Genomic DNA, 21,322 nt, shown 5'->3' with positions numbered 1-21,322 from the left:
GAGCATGTATCACGTGCCTTCTCCCATCCCCCGCACCCTCTCCCTGCCTGAGACTTGACTTGGGGAATCTGCTGTCTTTATGGTCGCTGTCTCTGGAGAACCTTGGGTCGGGGTGGTGGAGACCCTCTCATTTTTCGTGTTGACCTTCGATTCCAGAACTTCAGAGCTAACTGACTGGCACAGAGTCCAGTGGGGGCAGGGTGGGAGAGTGAGGAGCAGAGAACTAACGTGCAGGATTTGGAGGCTAGAAGCGAAAATGGGCTACTGACTAGAAATACCCCCCCCCCCCCAAAGAAGACAGAGTCAGCTGGAGATTCAGAGCACTCACCTAGCCTGTGCTCCACCCAGGAGCCCAGAGAAATCTCTAAACTTTTCTAATTTGCATAAGGGTCCTTTGTTTCTGTTCCTCTAGCTCTAAGCCCTAAGTTCCCTGTGGCTGGAAGGACAGAGCTTGTTGACCTAAAAGACCACCCCCTCCTCCCAAGGAACAAAGATGAAGGCTTCTGGAGCCATTTTGGCCCATTAACACCCACCATCTGCTCAGTGTTAGGTATAGGAGGGGATGGGGGGGAGATGGGGTAGTGCCAGGAAGTTCTTGCCTACAAAGAAGGTGCAGCCCCATAAGCCAAAAATATGGAGATGCTACAGCTGTGGCTCTTCCCTGCCCTGCTGAAGGATGGGGAATTCCTGAGGATGGTCCCAAGAGGGCCTGGCTCCCTAGGGAAGTGGGAATATCAGGGACTGACTGTACCTTAGTAATCCTGAACTTCACCAAAGAGCCTTTACCAGGAAGAGATCTTTAGGCTGCTGGATGAGGGCACCAGTGCAGAAGGGGAAACTAAGGCAGACCTTCCTTTACAAGAGGGTCATTGCAACTTGAGACCCAGGAGAGCTGCCAGGCAACCCAGCCCCGCCTACTGTGCCTGGGTGCTGATCCCCAGCTCGACCACTCGGGAGAGGGGATTGGCTGAGGAACATAAAGAGGGGGCGTCACCAGTACCTCGCCCAAAGGTTAAATAGGGGTTCAGGCAAGCAAGCAAGATGCTCTGGAGAAGTGCTCTCCTCTGTGGCTTCCCCAAACCAAGCCATGACCCAGGCCCTCAAGCTCGCCTCCAGAGTGTTCCATCGCATCCACTGGGCTCCCAAGCTGGGCTCCTCACTGGGCTCCAGAGGCTCCGACTCAGCACCCCGCAGCTTGGCGGACATCCCAGGCCCCTCCACACCCGTCTTCCTTGCTGAACTTTTCTGCAAGGGCGGTCTGTCGCGGCTACACGAGCTGCAGGTAGTGGGGGAATGTTTCTGGGAATGAATGCTGGGGAAACTGGCTTTGACAACACCAGAAAGCACAGGCTAGTGCAGAGTGGAGGAGGAGGGCCAGCGAGAACAGATGCCCAGGTATTAGGGAAGTCGGGGCTGCGGGCGGCAGTTCCAGCCGCGGGGAGTCCACCCCCCACACCCAGCAGAAGAGTGGGCTCAAAAGGGCCGAAGTCGGGGCCGGTGGGTCCAGAACAAGTGCACGGGAGGCAGGACGCAGGGTGCCTTCCCCGCGGGCCGCCTTAAAGCCACAGGCTCTCCTCTTCGATCCCTGGGGGGTGGTTCTGAGCTACTCCATGCCAGGAGCCTTCAGGGATTTCTTGCCTCGGCTCAGCCCAGGTGACCTAGGAGAGGTCCTGAGTGTCTGCCTTGTACCAAGTTCCTCCGTTTTGCCCGTCACTGTCGAGCTTCTGGGGACAGGAAGCGGGGGAAAGAAGAGGAGGAGAGGGTTGCAGGTTAGGGGCACGTACTAGCTGGGAGCCCAGCCGGCTCGGTTGGCGCTGGCCGCCGAGGCTGGAAGTCCCCGCTCGGTCTCCAGCGCCTGCTGTGCCCGCTCTCCTAGGTGCAGGGCGTTGCGCGCTTCGGGCCTGTGTGGTTGGCCAGCTTCGGGAAGGTGCGCACCGTGTACGTGGCGGCCCCTGCCCTCGTCGAACAGCTCTTGCGACAGGAGGGGCCCCGGCCGGAGCGCTGCAGCTTCTCGCCCTGGGCAGAGCACCGACGCCACCGCCAGCGGGCTTGCGGGCTGCTCACCGCGTGAGTCCTCGCTGGCCCCGCAGCCCAACCGCCCCGCGCGCTCGCCTGGGGCTGGTCTGGAGACGTCGGGCATGGGTGCGGAGGGAGGTCGGCCTTCCCCGCCCGTCCGGCGAACTGGGCTTCCCACCCGCCTGGGACGAGCCCCGCCTTTGTCCCAGGCCCATCTCCTCCTCGCGGGGGTCCAGAATCCTGGAGGTCCGCCGAGGGGAAGGCACCAGGACCTAGATGGGATGTGAGTCCGTGACAGCGGTTACCCAGGAACCAGCCCCCGGGCCAGGAGAGGAGCAACGAGGAAGGGGGATGGGAGCAGGCACAGGCGGGAGCGGGGTTCGGTGCCGCAGGGGGCCGCCCCAGCCTCCCCGCGCCCACACACCGCGTCCGCACCCGCAGGGAAGGCGAGGAATGGCAGAGGCTCCGCAGCCTCCTGGCCCCGCTGCTCCTCCGGCCTCGAGCCGCCGCCCGCTACGCCGCGCCCCTGGCCGACGTGGTCCGCGACCTTGTGCGGCGCCTGCGGCAGCAGCGGGGCCGCGGCGCCGGGCCGCCCGCCCTGGTTCGGGACGTGGCCGCAGAGTTCTACAAGTTTGGACTAGAAGGTGGGTCCCGGGACCGGGCCGGCGTCGGAGGCGCCCGCGGGGTCTCCCCGCGCCCTGACAGCGCCCCCTCCCGCCCAGGCACAGCCGCCGTGCTCCTGGGTTCCCGCCTGGGCTGCCTGGAGGCCCAAGTGCCCCCCGACACCGACGCCTTCATCCGCGCCGTGGGGTCCGTGTTTGTGTCCACGCTGCTGACCATGGCGATGCCCGGCTGGCTTCACCGCCTGGTGCCCGGGCCCTGGGGCCGCCTCTGCCGAGACTGGGACCAGATGTTTGCATTTGGTAAGGCACGGAGTAGAAGCGGGACGGGGGGACTGAAGCGGCTCGGGACGCCAGGCACCCCTGTCCCCTCTCCCCGCCCCCAGCCCAGCAGCACGTGGAGAGGCGGGAGGCCGAGGTAGCCTTGAGGAGCGAGGGGAAGGCCGCGGAGGATGTGGGATCTGGGGCACACCTGACCTACTTCCTGCTCCGGGAAGAGCTGCCTGCCCCGTCCATCCTGGGCAACGTGACGGAGCTGCTACTGGCTGGCGTGGACACGGTGAGGTTCCTCTCCACGGTGGGAGCCCCACTTCCAGGGCGTAGCCTCCCCGGCCCCAGAGGCCCCCTAGCTGCCGCGGGGGGTGCGCCGTGGCCCTCCGGCCGGCTTGCTTAACACTCCTGGGCTCCGGGCTACCTCCCATCCTGCTCCTTGCACTAGGTCTGCACCCTCAGCACCCCTGAGGCTCTCAACTGTCCTCGCAGGTATCCAACACGCTCTCCTGGGCGCTGTATGAACTCGCTCGGCACCCGGACGTGCAGACTGCGCTCCACTCTGAGATCACAGCTGCCCTGGGCCCTGGCTCCAGTGCCCACCCCTCAGCTGCGGCTCTATCCCAGCTGCCTCTGCTGAAGGCAGTGGTCAAGGAGGTGCTGAGGTGAGGGGACAGGAGAGGGGGAGCTAAAGAGAATGTTGGGAAGGGCTGGGGAAGCAGCGAGTGAATGGGAGCTAGGAGAGAGAGCACAGGAAAATGATGATCTGCTCCTGGCCAAGAATGGCTTTGGACATAGGGGGCTTGGGGACAAGACAGAGGCTATAGCCCCCAGCCTCACCTTGCTGTTTCTGCAATCCAGACTGTACCCTGTGGTACCTGGAAATTCCCGTGTCCCAGACAAAGACATTCGTGTGGGTGACTATATTATCCCCAAAAATGTGAGTAGAGCGAATGGGCCCTTTGGTTAAGCCATCCCTCACTATCTTGGGCCCCATCCTCTCCTACACTCCATATAAGCCCTTCCCCCTCCCTCTGGCCTGAATGCCTCTCTCTCGGAGGTAATGGGGCAGTGGAGAAATCATTCCAAAAATAGCCCCAGAGGGCAGCCCCGGTGGCTCAGCAGTTTAGTGCCGCCTTCAGCCCAGGGTGTGATCCTGGAGACCCGGGATCGAGTCCCACATTGGGGTCCCAACATGGAGCCTGCTTCTCCCTCTGCCTGTGTCTCTGCTCCTCTCTCTCTCTATCTGTGCCTCTCATGAATAAATAAAGTCTTTAAAATAAAAAAAAAAAGTAGCCCCAGAAAACGTCCCCATCACCAGCCAGAGCCTGCCTTTGCTCCAATCCATATATCCTCTTTTCCGTGCCCCCCCCCCATCTGTGGGTCCAAACTGACATGTTTATGTTCCTTCCCTCCCAGACACTGGTCACACTGTGTCATTATGCCACTTCAAGGGATCCTGCCCAGTTCCCAGAGCCAAATTCTTTTCGTCCAGCTCGATGGCTGGGGGAAGGTCCAGCCCCCCACCCATTTGCCTCTCTTCCCTTTGGCTTTGGCAAGCGCAGCTGCATGGGGAGACGCCTGGCAGAGCTTGAGCTGCAAATGGCTTTGGCTCAGGTGAGTGATCTAGACATACCTTCCACAGACATGAGAGATCCTAACCCTCTAACAAGTGAGTTCTTCTGACAAGTATAGCAAAATTTATGACTTGATAAACCTAATCCTCTGAAATATAGCAATCCAGTTTTAAGTCTTGAGGGTGAGCAAGGGTATTTGGACTTTCTTCCCCCTGCCATGATCCCTTAAGAAATTCTCTAGTGACCACAGGTACCATTTCAATATCAACCAACCTAAAGCTAATTATACCCTTTACCAATCAAACCTACCATCCCAGACCCCTCCTATAGTGATAGCCTTCTTCCTCCCTTTCCAGATCCTGACCCACTTTGAGGTGCAGCCTGAGCCAGGTGCTGCCCCGATCAGGCCAATGACCCGGACTGTCTTGGTACCCGAGAGGAGCATCAACCTACAGTTTGTGGACAGATAGTCCCATAGGAAGAAGCTACCGTAGTCACCCTTCCCCTCATTGGAGGGATTTATTAGGCACAAGACCAAGAGATATGTATTCCCCCAAGACCTGTCTATTTGACCAGACTGCTTAGAAGGACCATAGCAAACTGGTCGAGGCAGCCCTGACCAACGTGTGAAGTATGCATTGGCCTGACCCATCAAGCCCTGGGAAAACCATGGTCCCTCGGCCTGCTCAGCCTTTCTCCTGGCCATATCACATGCATCCGGCAAGGGCCAACTCAGATTTTAACTAATAATATTGGGTGGCCTGAGAAAGAATTCAACCACTGCCCTTTTGGGGCTTCCCTTTTGGGGTTGTTGGGTAAGCACTTATCACCACCTGAGCTAAGTAAATGTACGTCTGGTCTGCACCAGGTTGATTTCTCTCCTTGCATGTGAGCTCTTTGAGTGGAAGAAGGAGACCTTATTCAGTCTTTATAACCCCTGCCAAGGCCTACCCCCGACTGGGTGATGCCATACAGGTTCTCCTATTGAATCTGGACCATGTGGCAGAAGGAATACGCGGCTTGCCAGGCCCTATCTACTCTCCTCCTTCATCATCTTGCCCCTAGCAAAGTGAGTCTGCCCTCACCTGGTTTATGATGTTATGAACATCATGTTCATGATGTTATGATGTTTTGAAACTCCTTGACTCTTTGGTCACTATTCGAGGTTGGCTTGTCCCACCACTTAGTGCCCAGGCAGAGACATCTTTGGGCTTATGTGTACTTATGCCTTCCTTTTATATATGGAATTTTTTAATATTCATAGTTTTGAAATAAAAGAATCAAATGTTCCATCCTTGACTTTTGACTGACTTCTCTTCCACTTCTACTTCCTACAAATTCTGGAGGAATCCTCACCCCAACCCCCTACTTTGAGTGATGTCTGTAACAATGGGAGGTCTAGACACCTGGGAGAGTGGTTTGCATCACAAACCCAACACGTTTCTATCTGTACTGGGAACAGCCAGAGTCTGGCTCCCTGTAAGAGATTAAGGGGGTGGTGGTGAAAAGTAACTCCAAGGGCTAGGCTGTAAAAACAGGTTGGGGAGCTAGGGATTTGCAGAGATGGCCAGAGGCAACTGACTTTGGTGGAAGTGCTTTGGGAACCTGGATTGCCAGGACCAAAGGATATCTGCCCTCTCTGGAAAAGTTGCTCCAAGGTAATTTCCTTCCAAGAAAGACAGGGATACATGCACAGAAGTGAAGTCAGACAGACAGGATTAAAGTGGAGTGTGGGGGTGGCCAGAAGCCCTGGGGCACTGAGGCAGGAGAAGGGAGGGCAGAGGGAGCCTCTGTTTTCCTTGAGTCAGCATTCTCTGGCCCCCCAAGGGGCTGGCCACAGTTCTCCCCTTGTGATGTATATAGATTAACTCATCTTCCATACAAATAAATCTCTCGACACACTCCCTGCAACCCCTCTCCAGCCCAGATTACCCTCCCCATGTCAGGACTTGCCCCCCTGCCTCCTGCTCCTCTCCATGCCAATTAGCTGGATGAAGATGGAGACTTCACACTGCCTCCTCCTCCCCCACCATCCTGGCCCCCTGCCCTAGACGTGGCTCCCTGACCACAGACACTGTTTGCCACCAGGCCTTCTGAGGGTATCTATTTTTGTAAGAGCTACAGAGGGGCACAGTATACCCAGGGCCTTGTGCAGACACGAAGGTCTGTGTGCCTTTACTGCTCCACCCCTCCACTCCTCTACTGGATTCTGGGTCCACCCCCACTGCCCTATCACTAAGCTTAACTTGAACCTAAGTGACCTGATTTTTGACAGATCTGAGCTTTGAGGGAGAATAAAGCCCAGCTTCCTCTCACACCCTTTCCACTGGAATCAGTGATGAGAATTCTGTACACCCACATTCCTCACTGAGCAAGTAGGACTGCTCACTTGAGGAGGGCAGCAGTTCCGTGACCTCTTTCCCAAACAAGAATCTTTTGGAAAAAGGGGATGAGAGGGGACCATACTGATTGCTGGTCCCAACCCCCATACGAAGCGAGACCTCCAGTGGTACTGAAAGGGAGGGAAACATTACCGTCTCGCTTGGCTCTCGCTTGGCCTAGTTTTAGGACCCAAAGTGGAACTGGAGAGGGTGTATTTGTGTATGTATGTTCTTCGGTATGTCTAAGCTTCCATGGAGGGCCTCATGAGGGACAGTCCAGGGTTGGCACAAGAAACCCCAACCATGTCAGACCTACCTGTCCTATTTGCCAGGACAGATACTGGTGGTCACTATGATTTGCTGTCTCCCTTCTAGCCCCTACCCGCTATTTTGTGAATAGCGAAACAGGAAAGTCTAGCCCTTCAGTCTTCCCAAGTGGAGAATGTGGAGGGTTGTCTCTCTGGGGAAACAATCTCTCACTGGAAAAAAAAAATGGGGCGCTTGGCCTCTACCCCCTCTCTTTGATCTCCTCAGAGGTTAGAGGGGATACACTTCAATACTTCCAGGTGATTCAAACCCGAGTCTTGCTTCAATGCGAACATTTCCAGGCGAGTCTGGGTGCCAGCACCATGGACAGCAGCCAAGACCCCCCCCCCCCCCCTTTTAGAGAAGGAGGGGGAGGACCACTTCTAGGACAAGGATGTGTGACCTTTAGCAGAGAAGCATTTCCCCCAAAACGTCCCCAGAGAGGAGGCAGAGCAGAACCTTCCTGAGAAAATGACCGATAATAGGAAAGGCATCTGGATCTGACTTAACAATGTATGAAGTAATTATTTTAATTGCTGATGAATAGTTCACTTAAAAGACACCATCATTCATATAATACACAGCCCCGAGGCCTCAGGAGAAAGGGAGCAGGCCTCAGGCTGACCCACGTTTTAACCAGTCCTTCCCAAACCCTTGCTCTATGAACAGCCCTCTACACTGCTGCCTCCAAGCACAATACCTTCCAGTTAATACCACTAAGCTGGGGCACAGGATCAGACCTGTGGCCCTCAACTGCCATAGGAGCAGCTTAAGCTGGGGTTGGAGATTCATAACATTGGGACATTCTGTCTGTCTCACTCCAAATGAGTCCAAATTCATTTCACACCACTTCCCTGGGGGAGCACATTACCTGGGAAGGACGACTAGAACCCACAAGAACCCCAGAGCACGAAGGATTGTTCCATCCTCCCCCCCAACCCCCAGTGTTGGGGGTGGGGGTTGGAGGAGCTCTCATTTTTGCCAATAACCACCATCCTTCACATTTGCAATATCCATTTCCCCTCATATTTCCATATCTATAATGACACTCAACACAAATTTTCCAAGGCTCTGTGCAACTCCAGATGAAAAAACACATTCTGGAATTTGTTAACCAGCTACTATTTGAAATAAATGGACCATCAACTAGTCTAGAAATCTTTTTACGCTCTCACTAATTTTCTTTGCAATGGCATTCAACCTGTCCCTCATTTATCCTCATTCCAACCCTATGAGGTAGACAGGAAAACCACTGGCGGCGGAGAGATCTTTTTCTTTCTAAATCACACAACTTGCAGGTGGCAGGTCCACCCCTTAGATACCTCTGAGCACTGCCACCTAGCAGCCAATGTGAATTATTCGCCAGCAAGTGGGAGTTACACCTCCAACTCAGAACCACTGCTGCATTTGGGATTTGAAACCTCTGCAGAGAAACCTCCCCACACCTCCCAACCCTCCAGAAAAACCCCAGATGAGAAAGGAGTCTCCACGTGCATATAAATGATTCTTTATGCCCTCCCCCCATGCAATGGGGGGTGGAGCAGGGGGAGGTGCCCCCCCCGCCCTCATGCAGGGAACGGGAGGTCAATGTATACTAGTCTTATTGCCAGCTGCCCTGTGGCCATGGGGTGGGGAATGGAGGGTCTACAATCCCTTTCTTCTGGCATTGGTCCCCCTTCACCAAGTCACCATGGTGGAGCTGGGGGGCTGGAGGCCCTAGGAGCTGAGGTAAGGACGGTTCTCTAGGGAAGAAAAGATGTTCTCCCCACCTGCCCACTGACTGCCCCAGGATGAGTGTGAGGAGCTATCGGCGGGGGCTGGAATGTCATCCAGGTGTCTCTACCCAATGGGTAGTAGAGGCCAGACAATGTCTCCAGCTTGAGGCTGCCCACAGAGATCCTCAGTGGCAGGGGCAGGGTGCCCCAAACACCTTGTCCTGGTGGTACCTCCAGCAGCCATGACAGCATATTTCTGGCCAATGCATCGACTCAAGATCCCTGCTCCTGGAATTCAGTTTCACACCGTGGTGACCCTCATGACAACCTCTCGGCCAGAATGGGAACTGGAACGGGCATCTGGTGGCCGCAGCTGTCCAAGGAGGTGCAGGATTGTGTAACCACAGCGCTGAGGCAAGAGCGTCCGCATGCGCCGGGCAGCCGGGGGGCGGCTGGTGGCCCCAGAGGGGGGGCCCGTCCGTGAGGTCCTGGGGCCCGGCTTCCCCGCCGTCCCTCCCCCTGCATCTCCTCCTATGTCCTTGGTCTTGTCATAATTCAGGACCTTCCATTGCTGGTTCACTGCCTGCCAGCGCTTGAAGATGCGGTAGACAGAGGAGCCTTCGTGGACGATGAGGCCTGAGCAAAAGGGATAAGAAATCCAGAGTCACCTGCTGCCCAGACCTAGGCTGGAGGTACTTAAGTGAGTATTTCTCCAGAGTGAGGAGCTAGGGTATGCAAAGGGCCCAAAAAAGCAGGGAAGGGAGGGGCACCAAGATAGCCCTAAAGGCTCCCAATGGTAGAAAATGTGGCTATGGAGCTGAGGGAATGGGCAGGGAAGGTTTGTGTGAGTTGGAGGAAAATGCTTAGCAAGTAAGGGGGAGAGAGGTGCCCTTACCTATGCAGACGACATCCATGAAGCCATACATGCCGTAGCAGATCTGAAAGAGCAGATCCTGCCGTTGCCACTTGGCTGAAGGGCTGAGTGAGGACCAGATGAGCCAGGAGATGCTGGCAACGAGGAAGAGAGAGCCCAGAACTATGGCTGCAATCTGGACCTTCTCAATGACCGTCAGGGAGATGGCCTGCCACTGTGTGGGAGAAAGAGCTCCAAAAGGTCATAGAAAGAGAAGAAGGGCCAGCTGATGAGTGGCCCTCAAGAGGAAGATGCTCCAGAGCCTTCCTGAAACCCTTCAGGCAAGATTAGCAATCTGTCTCCTCTATGTCCTGATCAAACCTAGTAGAGAGCCCCCCCCCCTTTTTTTAATAGAGCACTTTCACATTGTTTGAGACCATTTGTCTGTCCTGTTTTAGAAAGGCAGGATCAGGCAAGTGCTCTGAACCCAGACCATCTAGGTTTGAATTCCAAATCCAAACTCCATCACTTATGGGCTGAGTAACTTTGGGCAAGTTTTTACGCTTCTTTGTGCATCAGTGTCCTCATCTTTAAGATGGAGATAATAATGGCACATAGCTAATAGGATTATTACAAAAATTAAATCAGTTATTATACACCAAGAGTGTAACACATAGAAAATACTACGTTTGCTACCATCATCATCATCACCATCATATTATCATCTTCTGCTTTTTTACTGTCTCAGTGCCTAGAACAGTGCCTGAAATACAGGTGGCATCCAATAAATGTGAATACATGAAGGAAGGGAGGATTTACAGGCAGACAGGCTGTGGTAATGGTGGGGAGGGTAACTTTGAGAAAAGATTAACTGGATGATGGGCTCCCTGGAGAGTCCCTGAATCTGACTGCTGCCTTTGCCCAGGTCTGGAAGTTCTCTCCCTGTACCTCACCTGCAGCGGGTTCTTGGTGCTGATCGCCAGGACCTGGTACTTGAAGTAGCAGAGCTCACAGCTCCAGGAGCCCCTCTCGCTGATCCAGCGGATGAGGCAGGGCTGGTGTGTGCAGCGCACTGAGCCGTCGCAGCGGCAGGGGCTCAGGAGCTCCCCCTGGAGGAAGAGTGAGGAGGGTCCCTGTCAGCTGTCACCGCCCGGCTCCAAGAGAGGGAAACCTCTCCAGGTCATTCTCCAACATTAAAAAAAAAAAAAAAAAAAAACTCAGGACTTTCACCCAAAATAGGGCAAGAGGCTAAGGCCGCAGCAAAAAAGAAAAAAGAGCTCAAGGTAAACTTCCCTGACCAAATAGACGAAGTATAAAAAGAAATGAGGTGGGGTGGGGGGAGGACTGGGTCTCCTCCTTTCCTAAAATTTGGGGAGGATGCTCTCTAAGCTTCCCAAATGGAAGGCCACCCCTTGGCATCTGGAGGGGCAGGAGGGTCAGAGCTTCTGAGCCATGCCTTCCTCCTCCCTCCCATCGCTACCAACTATTTCACAGATGTGGTGCAGACCGGGATGGGTTATTGTCCTCAGTCTCCAAGTAGCAAAAAGGGGGAGAGATCCTGGGCGTGGGGACGGAGGGTGTTCCCCTTTAATCGAGGAATGATTTCGCACGATACTGGTACACCCCCGCCCCCCCCCCCAGCACTATGGCGGGACAACTTTGTCCATAACATTTAAACAAAGAGTACTCTCTGGAATGAGATGGAAAGTTACGGAATGGGAAGCGAGGAAAAGTGCCCCACGGAGAGAAACACTGAGCGAGGCAAGGGCGCCAGCACGGCCCTGCCTTCCGGGGGGGCAGAGGCACCCCGGCCACCCGAGTGGGGGCCCCTCGGCCCGCCGAGGCCCCGCGCGGGGGAAGCGCGGCAGAAGGCGGGCGGTCTCCGTCCGTGGGCGGCGGGATCCGAAGCCCCCGCGGGAGGAAGCCCCGCCCCCCGCGACCCGCGACCCGCCGCCACCCCCGCCCAGCGTGCGCTCCCGGGAGCCCCGGCCGGTCCCCCACCGCGCCAGGTGCCGGGGCCGGGCGGGCCCGCCCCGCCCCCCCGGCCCCGCCCCCCGCCCCAGGTGCGCCCAGGTGCGCCCCCCCCGCGGCCCCGCGCCCGGGCCTGACCTGCTCGGGGCCCTGGAAGCAGATTCGGCACTGGGGGGTCCGCAGCCCGCTGTCCAGGCTGCTGCTGAGCGACAGGGCGTCCAGCGCGCCCGGGGGCGGCGGCGGCGGCGCGGGCGGCGGCGGGGGTCCGGCCCGCGGCTCCTTGTCGCCGGCCAGGCCCCGGGCCCGCGGCTCCGACCCGTAGTACTCCTCTTCGTCGCCGTCGCCGTCCCGGGCCGAGCAGCCGGCGAAGGGCGCCCAGCCGCAGCCGCCCCCCCCGCCCCCCCGGGGCTGCGGCTCGGCCCGGGGCCGCCCCCCGCCCGTCAGCACCAGCAGCTTCAGCTCGTTCAGGAACATGCGGAGCCGGGACTTGAGCATCGTCCGGGCGCCGGGGGCGGGGGCGGGGGGCGGCGGGGGGAAGGGAGGCGCCGGGCCGGGAAGGGGCGCGCGCCGGAGGGCCGAGCGCCGCCGGGGTCTCGGTTCACTGCGGCCGCGGCCGGGGCTCGGCGGCTGGCGGCCCGGGGGCGGCGGGGCGGGCAGCCATGGCCCGGGCAGGGGGCGGGGGGCTCACGGGGCCGCGCCCCACGGGTCCGGGTCCGGCGCGGGCCGGGCCCCCGGGGTGACGCGCCCCGGGCCTCCTGCGGCGGGGCCGCCCCCCATCGCCGTGCTGCTGGGCGCAGGCCCGCGCGGCTTCCCGGCTCCGGCTCGGCTCGGCCCGTGCGCTCGGCGGTGGCAAATGGCGGCTCCTTCCGGCGGCGGCGGCGGCGGAGACCCCCCCGGAGCGGCGGGCGGGCGGGGCGGGCGGGGCGGGCGCCGGGGAGCCGGTGAGGGATGGAGGGAGGGGCGGGGCGGGAAGCGGGCGAGGAGCAGGGGCCGCGGCTGCGCATCCCCGCCCTGCCCCGCACGAGCAGGTGTCCCCGGGGGCGGGGGCGAGTGTGCGAGCCGGGGAGGGCGGGGGGAGGGGAGTGGCCAAGGAAGGGGGGTGTGCACCCGGGTGGGAGAATAGGTGTGGGGCGGGGGTGGGGAGCCGGTGAGGATGGAAGGTGAGCGGTCAAAGACACAGGTGCACGGGGGGGGGGGGGGGGGGACAAGCTTGTGCAACATGGGAGTGTGCAAAAGAGCTATGCAGGGGTCTGAGGTGTGAGGAAGATAAGAGATGGACTCAAGCAATAAACACTTTATACAAAAGACCGACAAGTGTGCACGGCGTGGGACACTGGAAAACAGATGTGTGTAAGGCATGTAATCAGATTGTGTGAAAAACAGAAATGTGTAATTGTAACGTGTGAGGGAGGTGAGAGAGCAAGGGAGACAAGACTGCTACGGGGATGAGAGTGTCTTGCCTGGTACTCTCCTGCCCCACCACACTGCATTGAAGTGACTAACACACACACACACAGCTCTCTGGTTTTGCTTTTATGGAGGCCTTGACCCTGAGAACCAGTTCTAGCCCCTCATCACATTATTTCTGCCTTACAGTTATATCCTCCCCTTCCAACGCTGAGGGAAAAGGGATTCCAGAGGAGCCCTTTGGGTCAAACACACTGGAAAAAAATTAATTAGTGAAAAAGTAATTAACAGGAGAGGGAGGGTATGGAACCAGGGATAGACTGCCAAACTAAGTCTCCTCAATAAAAGTGATTAAGGAGAGTAATGCTTTTATGAGTATTCAAATGTTTTGGGTGGATGGATGAATGAATCAGAAAGGGGGCTGGAACCCAAGGAAACAACACAGAGGAGGACTTCTATTCCAAAGACAGTCGGCTGCGGAAAGTGGAGCTGACGGGGACCCTGCTTGACAGACTCAGACACTTTGCCTGCCAGAAGGCTTATAAACCAACCAGTCCCCGCAAGAGAGCCAATAAAACAGCGACCTCAGAAGCCCCTTTGCCAGTTTAGACCTTGAGGTTTTTCTTTCTAGTGTTCCAGCTGCCCTTGCCAGCAGGGCCCAGAGCTACAACTATCAGAATGCAAAGAGGGCGAATCTGTACTGACTTGTATTCCATTTTGTCCTAGAACGTGGTTTATAGTCATCTCGAGCCTGAGCTCTTACATCCTCCACTAGATGGTTAAGGAGAATAGAAGTTAAGGTGGAAGGAGTGGCAAATAGAGTCATGAAATGATTTTAGACAGGTTGTCCCGAACGAGATACTGATCTCTTCCCTCCTTACTCTCATTCCCCTAAAGGGCTAGGAAATAAGGAAAGTCAGAGGAACCTGTCTATTGTCGACCTAAGTGTCTGTGAGCAGAAGCAATTTGGGAAAGTCCAAGTTCTGGGCGGGAGCAAGGACTAAGAAAGCTCGCACCGGGGGAAAGAGGGAAGCAGAACGACCCCAAACAAGGAGTCACAGGGTTTGTGGAAGAGCACAAATCATTCTCACGCAGTGCTGAGGTCCAAGGTGGTGGTGGAGGTAACCTCCCTGCACACGCTCACTCCTGTATCTGTCCATCTGTACACAATGTGTAAAATACCCACACATACACAAACGCGCATATCATTGCCTCTCCCTGTTGCAAAGAACCTTGCAGGTTAAGTGTTTCTGTCTCTTGCTCATTGGTAATTTCTCCGCCAGAAAGCACCGTCTTATTTTAACGCTCCCTGGAAGAGGTGGAAGTTGGAAAGATGGGAGGGCATCACCTTGACACTCCTCCGGTTGGGTCACTGCATTAGTGTGCCTTCCGTCAGTCCGTTAGTGCTGGCTGTGCCCTGAGACGGGTATTGTCCCCACCGGGGGCTACGTCTTTCCAGACAGCCCCATCACTCCTTTAAAGGGCCAGCGACTGAGACACCGGAAAAAAAAAACCCGCATGCACACAGGAAGCGAGCACTCGGTAAAAATTTGTTGAATGAGCCAATGAATGAAACAAAGACACAAACGAGACCAGGTCTCCCCGCGGCAGTGAGGCCGAAAGGCTCCAGCGCCCGTCCCGCCCCCGCCTCGTCTCCAGCTCCCTGACCGCCGCGCACAGAGGGAGGCGCGGAGCGAGGAGCGAGCGCCAGAAGCGCTCAGGCTCGGCCTGCAGCTCGGCCCTGGAGCCGGGTGGCCCGGGTTGCCATGGCACCGCCCTGGACTCCACCCTCCCCCGTCTCCCCGCACCCCCGCCGTGTCTGGCAGTCGGTCACGTGCCCCGCCGCGTAGCCACACCTCTGCTCCTCCGAGCGGAGTCGGGCGGTCACGTGTGATAGCAACAGATCACGTGGCCGCCGTCGCCCCGCCTGCCCTCTCCCCTCCCCGCCCCCTTCCCGGCCGAGGCCGCTCTGGCCGCCCCTCTGCGCACGCGCGGCTCGTCACGTGGCCCGAACGTCCGGCTTTCGCCCAGCCCCGCCAGTTTCCGCGCGCCTCTTTGGCAGCTGGTCACATGGTGAGGGTGGGGGTGCGGGGGCCGCTCTAGCTTGCGGCCTGTCTATGGTCGGGCCCGGAGCGTCCAGCTGCCCCGGACAGAGCTCCTGTGTATGGCGCCGCAGGCTCTGGCTCCGGGGCCCCGATAACGGGCCGCCCCCGCAGCACCCGGCGCCGAGTGAGGTGAGCGTGGCGCCTTCCCGGGGACGGGACCGCTGTCGCCCTCGCGTCTGCCTACGCGGGCAGGTTACGGGAGGGTCGCTCGAGGGCGGGAAGTGCGGCCCGCGCAAAGTTCCTTTGTGGTCAGCTGGGATGTAATGGTAGGGACGGATGTCGAGTCTTCGATGCAGGGGGTGTGTCGTGTGCGGTCTGCCCCGTGCGGGGCGCGACGGCCCGTCCCCGAGGAAGAGGAATTCTTTCTTTGAGGGATTCACGTGGCTGGCGGGGTTGGGGTTAGAGCCATTGTGTCAGCTGAGGAGCCAGCCTCACGGAACTGGGGAGAGGGACGGGGTGGTGGAGGGGGGGTCTTTGTGATGCCTTGTGGGGGAGTCACCTCGTTGCGGCAGGCTCATACCACCTGAACTCTTGAGGGATTTTCGGTGGCAGGAGGCTTTTGTGATTGTAGGGTCTTCTCTGATCCGAGAATGGCTACTCCTCGGTACGAGCCAGTGGCTGAGATTGGGGTTGGTGCCTATGGAACGGTGTACAAGGCCCGTGATCCGCACAGCGGCCACTTCGTGGCCCTCAAGAGCGTTAGAGTCCCTAATGGAGGAGGTGCCGGAGGGGGCCTTCCCATCAGCACAGTTCGTGAAGTGGCATTGCTGAGGCGGCTGGAGGCTTTTGAGCATCCCAACGTTGTCCGGTGAGAAGGTGGGGGGTGGGGAGTGGGTAGTAAAGGGGAAAAGACAACTTGTAGGTGGGGATTCTGGGGAAATGGGGAAGGCCGCATCGGGTCCAGAGGGATTGATCAGTGAGTGACCACTTGTTCTGGCCAGGCTAATGGACGTCTGCGCCACTGCCCGAACCGACCGGGAGACCAAAGTGACCCTGGTGTTTGAGCACGTGGACCAAGACCTGAGAACGTACCTGGACAAGGCACCCCCACCGGGCTTGCCAGTGGAGACCATCAAGGTGAGTAGGGTGGGTGGACACTGAGGAGTAGATTGAGACCTTTGTGGCAGAACCTGCTGTGATTTCAGGTATGGTGCCTAGTTTCCAGGTCCTCTGTTCTTCCCCCTTCTAAACCAGGATCTGATGCGCCAGTTTCTAAGAGGCCTAGATTTCCTTCATGCCAACTGCATCGTTCACCGAGACCTGAAGCCCGAGAACATTCTGGTGACCAGTGGTGGGACAGTCAAGCTGGCTGACTTTGGCCTGGCCAGAATCTACAGCTACCAGATGGCACTTACGCCTGTGGTCAGTAGCAAGAGGGGAGTAGGAGAGGGGTTGACCGTAGCAGTTGAGAAGTCAGGCACTTTGTGACTTTAGTCAACCAGTTATGGTTCATGGTAACCCATGGGGTCTTCATCCACTTTTCTTGTTCCTATTAGGTTGTTACACTCTGGTATCGTGCTCCAGAAGTTCTTCTGCAGTCTACGTATGCAACACCCGTGGACATGTGGAGTGTCGGCTGTATCTTCGCAGAGATGTTTCGTCGCAAGTATGGGACCCAAGCATCCTGAACTATTTTGAGTTTCCCAAACCAAATCTCTTAGTCATAGATCACATCCATTTCCTGCCCAATCTTTCACTTAAGTATTGTTGACTGTTCTGTCCCTAACCAGAAACTCTGAAATGTCCCAAAGTTAGGAACTTCACATCCCTGTATTCCCCCACACTCTCTGTTTTGAGCCATTACCTACCAGTAATTATTCCACTACTGTATCTTTGGACATGACTTCTGTGTTTTTTCCACCTTAGGCCTCTCTTCTGTGGAAACTCTGAAGCTGACCAGTTAGGCAAAATCTTTGAGTAAGTGACCAGCATGAGGGGAGAAAAAAAAAAACTTTCCATTCCAAATCTTTTTTCTGCTGAGCCCCACATGGCAGTTGGCTCTGCCCCTGGAGATGTGGGCTAGAGAAAGACCCTCTTGACCAGAGCTCTCCTGTTCCCCATAGTCTGATCGGGCTGCCCCCAGAGGATGACTGGCCCCGAGATGTGTCTCTGCCCCGAGGAGCCTTTTCCCCTAGAGGGCCCCGTCCAGTACAGACAGTGGTACCTGAGATGGAGGAGTCTGGAGCACAGCTGCTGCTGGTACTGGGCGTGGGCACGGGCACAGGCTGAGGATGGGGTGGAAGACCGAGCACTAGCATTGCGGTTACTAAGACTTGGTTGGTGGATGGGCTAGTTTTTACTGGCGCCAGTGAATAGGCCATCCATAAAGAGGGATGTAGAAAATAGCCCATCCTAGGTATTGTTGGGGGTGAGCGGAAGTCTTTTTCTTTTTTTTTTTGTTTTGTCTTCATGACCTTTTGATCTTTGCCTCCCCTTCTCAGGAGATGCTGACTTTTAACCCACACAAGCGAATCTCTGCCTTCCGAGCCCTGCAGCACTCTTATCTACAAAAGGCAGAAGGTAACCCAGAGTGAGCAGTGGAATGGCTGCAACGGTAGCAAGAGGAGAGAAGCTGTCTTTTCTCTTCCTTTGAACACTTGAGTGGAGAGCTCCCCAAACTAAGAAGGCAGTCTTGACCTTCATCTCTGAGGCTGTGGAAACAACTCCCACTTTTTACAGAGAATATTTTGCTGCCTTAATGACATTCCCTTTCCACCTCTCCTTTTGAGGCTTATCCTTCTCCTGCCCCCTCCTCCCCATTTTCATACACCAAGGGGGTATGTCCCTTGTTCTCCCCTTTCTATCTTGATATTGGGATCTTTTTTATACAGGAAAAACAAAACAAAGAAATATGGTCTTTTTTTTTTTGTTTGTTTCTTCCTCTGATGGGTATTGCCATTTAGGGACTTGGAAAAATCATTCGTAGAATCTGAAAACATTCTCCCTAGGTCCTAGGGCCTATGTAGGCAATTGGAGCCCCTCAACTGGCAAGAGAAGAAAAGGCACTTAAGTTGCTTCTTTGAATACGGAGCTTAAGTGGCTTTTATTTTTATATTCACTGAACTTCCCCAAACTGGGTCTTGCTTATTGTAAGAAAGTGGTTTTTTTTTTCCCTGATTCCGTCCCTGATTTACCCTTGGAGCCAGGCCACAATGTATCGAGTTGGTCTAGCATGTGGAAGGGAAAAGGGAAACAGAGCCAGGAAGGACTCCAACCCCATATCCCACTTCATGCGCTCCCAGGAGCTTCTCATATCCACTTAGGGAGAGAGGGAGGAAGTTCTTTATTCCTTACGATCTTGTCCCCACTAAACATGTCAAGGCACACAGCCTGGCTGTTCAGTCCTTTTGGGATGTGTGGCAAAGGGCCTTTCCTTTTTCTCAAACAAAAAGGGCTACAGACCCTACGTTTTCCCTAAGGGAGGAAGAAAAGCTTAGGGAGAACAGAGAGCAAAAGTCAGAAGGGTCCAGAGTCTCATAGAAAGGCACTGGGGTTAGCTCGAGGATCCTTCTGATTCCGAAATCTCATTGCTAGCCAAACACCAAGAATCTGTTAAAAAAAACAAAGGGAAAGGGATTATCAGCGATTCCGAATCTCTGGAGCTAAGACAGAGAAAGGGTATGTATGAGAGAACTGAAGAACATTACCTCTGTAAAGCTAAAGAAGAGTCCAACACCCCCCAGGATTTTCAGTGCTTCATCTGAATGCTTGAGGAACTTTTCTCCACACATCTGGCATGTGGAGCTCCGGCTCTTGCAGATCTAAGGGGAAAAAAAGTGTGTGTTTGGAGGATGCAAAGTTTTCAGGCTGCCCTATCCCAACACCTATGGTGAAGGGCCCCGGAAATTCTTTTCTCATTTCTTATCAGCATCCTACAGACTGAAATCTCAACTTCACTAATTCTTTAACCTTTGTATCCCCCCCCCCCCTTCCCCTACCAACACACAGCTCCAATGCAAGAGAGCTGCTAGAGAAGTCAAGCACATTCAGACTCTTAAATCTGCCAATTTGGCACTGTCCTTAACTAGCTTTCCTGCCTTCCTGCCCCTGCCCCGCCTCTGCACCAACTCACTGCAGTGCAGAAAGCATAATCCTGTTGATACAGGGTTGTAAGGTTGAACAAGCCACAACAATCAAAACTTCTTTCCAGTTCATCCCTGGTGTTGTTGCTCATGACCCACCAAGAAGCATTGATGACATCTGTCTGGAAAATAGGCAGAGGGAAATTACTGGATGCTGCTAACCTTAAGAATGCCCCTACATCCTGACCTCAGTTAAAGTGCCTCATTTCCCTATCCCAGCAAAGGCAGTCTACATCCCTCGGAAACAAAGTAGTATCATGCAGAAAATGATACAAACCCACCTTGGGTTCTGGAAGTAGTAGGCCCACTAAAAGGTACAGACTGAAAGGAGGGAGTTGGGAGGATAGAGAAAAGTACTTAAGAGGGCATCCACTTACCTGTTTGCTTCGGTTAATAGCCAGACATGAACAAGAGATTCCAAACTGGAAGATGAAGACCAAACCAAGGATGATCATATACTGAGAGGAAGAGTTACGGGAAAAAAGGATCCTAGATTCCTTTATGTTGCACCCATAATAACCACCTGATCTCACCCGTTCATAGCACTTACATAGCCATGCTAGTTGAAAACGAAATCCTCAGCTCTTGTTTCATGAAGTGTGGTAAAGGGCAGGGCAGGGAGACCTGTTCCCCCCAAGTCCCTCAAGTCTACACTTCCTAGAACATTTCTAGCCAATTCGGCCCCCCCTGGAGGCCCAGGTCCCCCATCACTTAAGGTCAGGATACAAAGAAGAGCAGGACTTGGTGGTGGTTGACAGCACCCACCAGTCCAGCCACGGCGATGAGAAGAAGGAAGACCCCCACGGCAATGACTCCTCCGATGATGTGGATGCTGGACACCAGGCCCAGGCCCTTCCCCCAAGCAGCCACTCCAATGAGCAACAAGCCCACCAGCTGCAGGAAGCAGAGCGGGTTACATCTCCAGAGAACCCCAGCGCGCAGCGCGGCCGAAAGTCACACGGGGGTTCTTGAGATCGGGGTGTGTGTGAACTACGGGGAGGAGGTGTATGCGCCCACCGTTGGCGTGGCTGCGATGGGGGGCAGCAGGGATAGTAGAGCCTAAGAATATAAACACGGGGCCTTTGGCTTCCCCCATCGCTACTATTGTGGGAGAAACCCTCACGGGAGGGGAGGGACTGATGGGCCCTCAGGCCCACCGTCTTCAGCTCACCCCCCACCCACACCCCCCCTCGGGTCACCGGAAGTCTCCCCTCTTCCCACGGAAGTCCCCCGGAATCCCCTCTTCGCCGGAAGTCCTCGGGAATCTTCCCGGAACCCCGGCGCACCCCTCTTCCCGCCGGAAGTCCCCCGGAGGTCCTCCGCGCCCGTCTCCGCCCTGCGGCGCCCCCGCCCCGCCCCCGCCCCCGCCGCCTCACCATGTAGACCACGTTGAGAGCGCACAGCGCATTTTTGGAGCAGGCGAAGCCACCGCAAACCATCTCCCCGGCTCTGGGGACCCAGGCGGTCCCAAGGACTCGGGGGGAGGGTCCTGGGGACCGTCTTCTTGGGCCCCGGCAGCTTCTGTCTCTTTAAATCGAGTCCCGCCAAGCCCCGTCCTGTGCGCCTGCCCCGTCCCACCCCTGCGCCTGGATTGGCGGGGCTCGGGGCTAATCCGCGGCGCCGGCGCCTGGGTGCCCGCCGGCCGGCCCCGCCTCGCGGCTCTTTATTGGACGAAGCTTAAAGCCGGGGTAGGGCTCGCATCGGCTCTCCTGGCGGCTCTCCTGGGGACCGGAGCCTAAACTTCAAGACCCCGGATTGAAAGCGGAGCTTTGTGCGGCCGCCGGGGGAGGAGGCGCGGGAGAGAACCCGTGGAGGCGGGAGAAGGGGCGGCTGCGAGGGCCGCGGCAGGCTCCCCGCGCCCCGCCCCTGCCCCGCGGTGACCTCACGGTGACGCCATCGTTGGTCGTCATCGCATCACACTCGGGAGCACCCAGAGGAACAGACAGCGAGCTGTTTAGCCGGGCCACCGAGGCCCTGGGTTGGGCACAGCAACATCCAGCAAATCGCCACACATTGCAG

The 21,322-nt window shown here is 56.5% G+C and overlaps 4 protein-coding genes across 4 annotated transcripts; 2 read left to right on the top strand and 2 right to left on the bottom strand.

Moving 5' to 3' along the window:
- Positions 1–65: 65 nt before the first annotated feature.
- Positions 66–5,782, top strand: CYP27B1 (cytochrome P450 family 27 subfamily B member 1). Its single transcript, XM_072842998.1, has 9 exons — positions 66–1,282; positions 1,877–2,067; positions 2,458–2,660; positions 2,739–2,939; positions 3,023–3,195; positions 3,399–3,571; positions 3,768–3,846; positions 4,326–4,523; positions 4,840–5,782. Exons 1-9 carry the CDS (start codon positions 1,088–1,090, stop codon positions 4,951–4,953), a joined length of 1,527 nt encoding a protein of 508 aa, XP_072699099.1. The 5' UTR covers positions 66–1,087; the 3' UTR covers positions 4,954–5,782.
- Positions 5,783–8,661: 2,879 nt separating this feature from the next.
- On the bottom strand, positions 8,662–12,219 carry MARCHF9 (membrane associated ring-CH-type finger 9). Its single transcript, XM_072842902.1, has 4 exons — positions 11,848–12,219; positions 10,692–10,847; positions 9,781–9,973; positions 8,662–9,521 (listed from the first exon to the last, which is right to left on the bottom strand). Exons 1-4 carry the CDS (start codon positions 12,202–12,204, stop codon positions 9,187–9,189), a joined length of 1,041 nt encoding a protein of 346 aa, XP_072699003.1. The 5' UTR covers positions 12,205–12,219; the 3' UTR covers positions 8,662–9,186.
- A 2,920-nt stretch (positions 12,220–15,139) lies between these two features.
- On the top strand, positions 15,140–18,082 carry CDK4 (cyclin dependent kinase 4). Its single transcript, XM_072842988.1, has 8 exons — positions 15,140–15,350; positions 15,793–16,029; positions 16,163–16,298; positions 16,416–16,583; positions 16,718–16,827; positions 17,088–17,138; positions 17,285–17,420; positions 17,663–18,082. The coding sequence occupies exons 2-8, from the start codon at positions 15,812–15,814 to the stop codon at positions 17,753–17,755; spliced, it is 912 nt and encodes a 303-aa protein (XP_072699089.1). The 5' UTR covers positions 15,140–15,350; positions 15,793–15,811; the 3' UTR covers positions 17,756–18,082.
- Positions 18,083–18,245: 163 nt separating this feature from the next.
- Positions 18,246–21,067, bottom strand: TSPAN31 (tetraspanin 31). Its single transcript, XM_072842989.1, has 6 exons — positions 20,680–21,067; positions 20,030–20,197; positions 19,681–19,761; positions 19,294–19,425; positions 18,869–18,982; positions 18,246–18,770 (listed from the first exon to the last, which is right to left on the bottom strand). Exons 1-6 carry the CDS (start codon positions 20,740–20,742, stop codon positions 18,696–18,698), a joined length of 633 nt encoding a protein of 210 aa, XP_072699090.1. The 5' UTR covers positions 20,743–21,067; the 3' UTR covers positions 18,246–18,695.
- Positions 21,068–21,322: the final 255 nt, after the last annotated feature.

The sequence above is a fragment of the Canis lupus genome, chromosome 11 (assembly GCF_048164855.1).
Source record: "Canis lupus baileyi chromosome 11, mCanLup2.hap1, whole genome shotgun sequence".
NCBI lineage: Eukaryota > Metazoa > Chordata > Mammalia > Carnivora > Canidae > Canis > Canis lupus.
The sequence above is the reverse complement of the archived record's forward strand: the minus strand, read 5'-3'. Positions and strand labels throughout refer to the sequence as shown.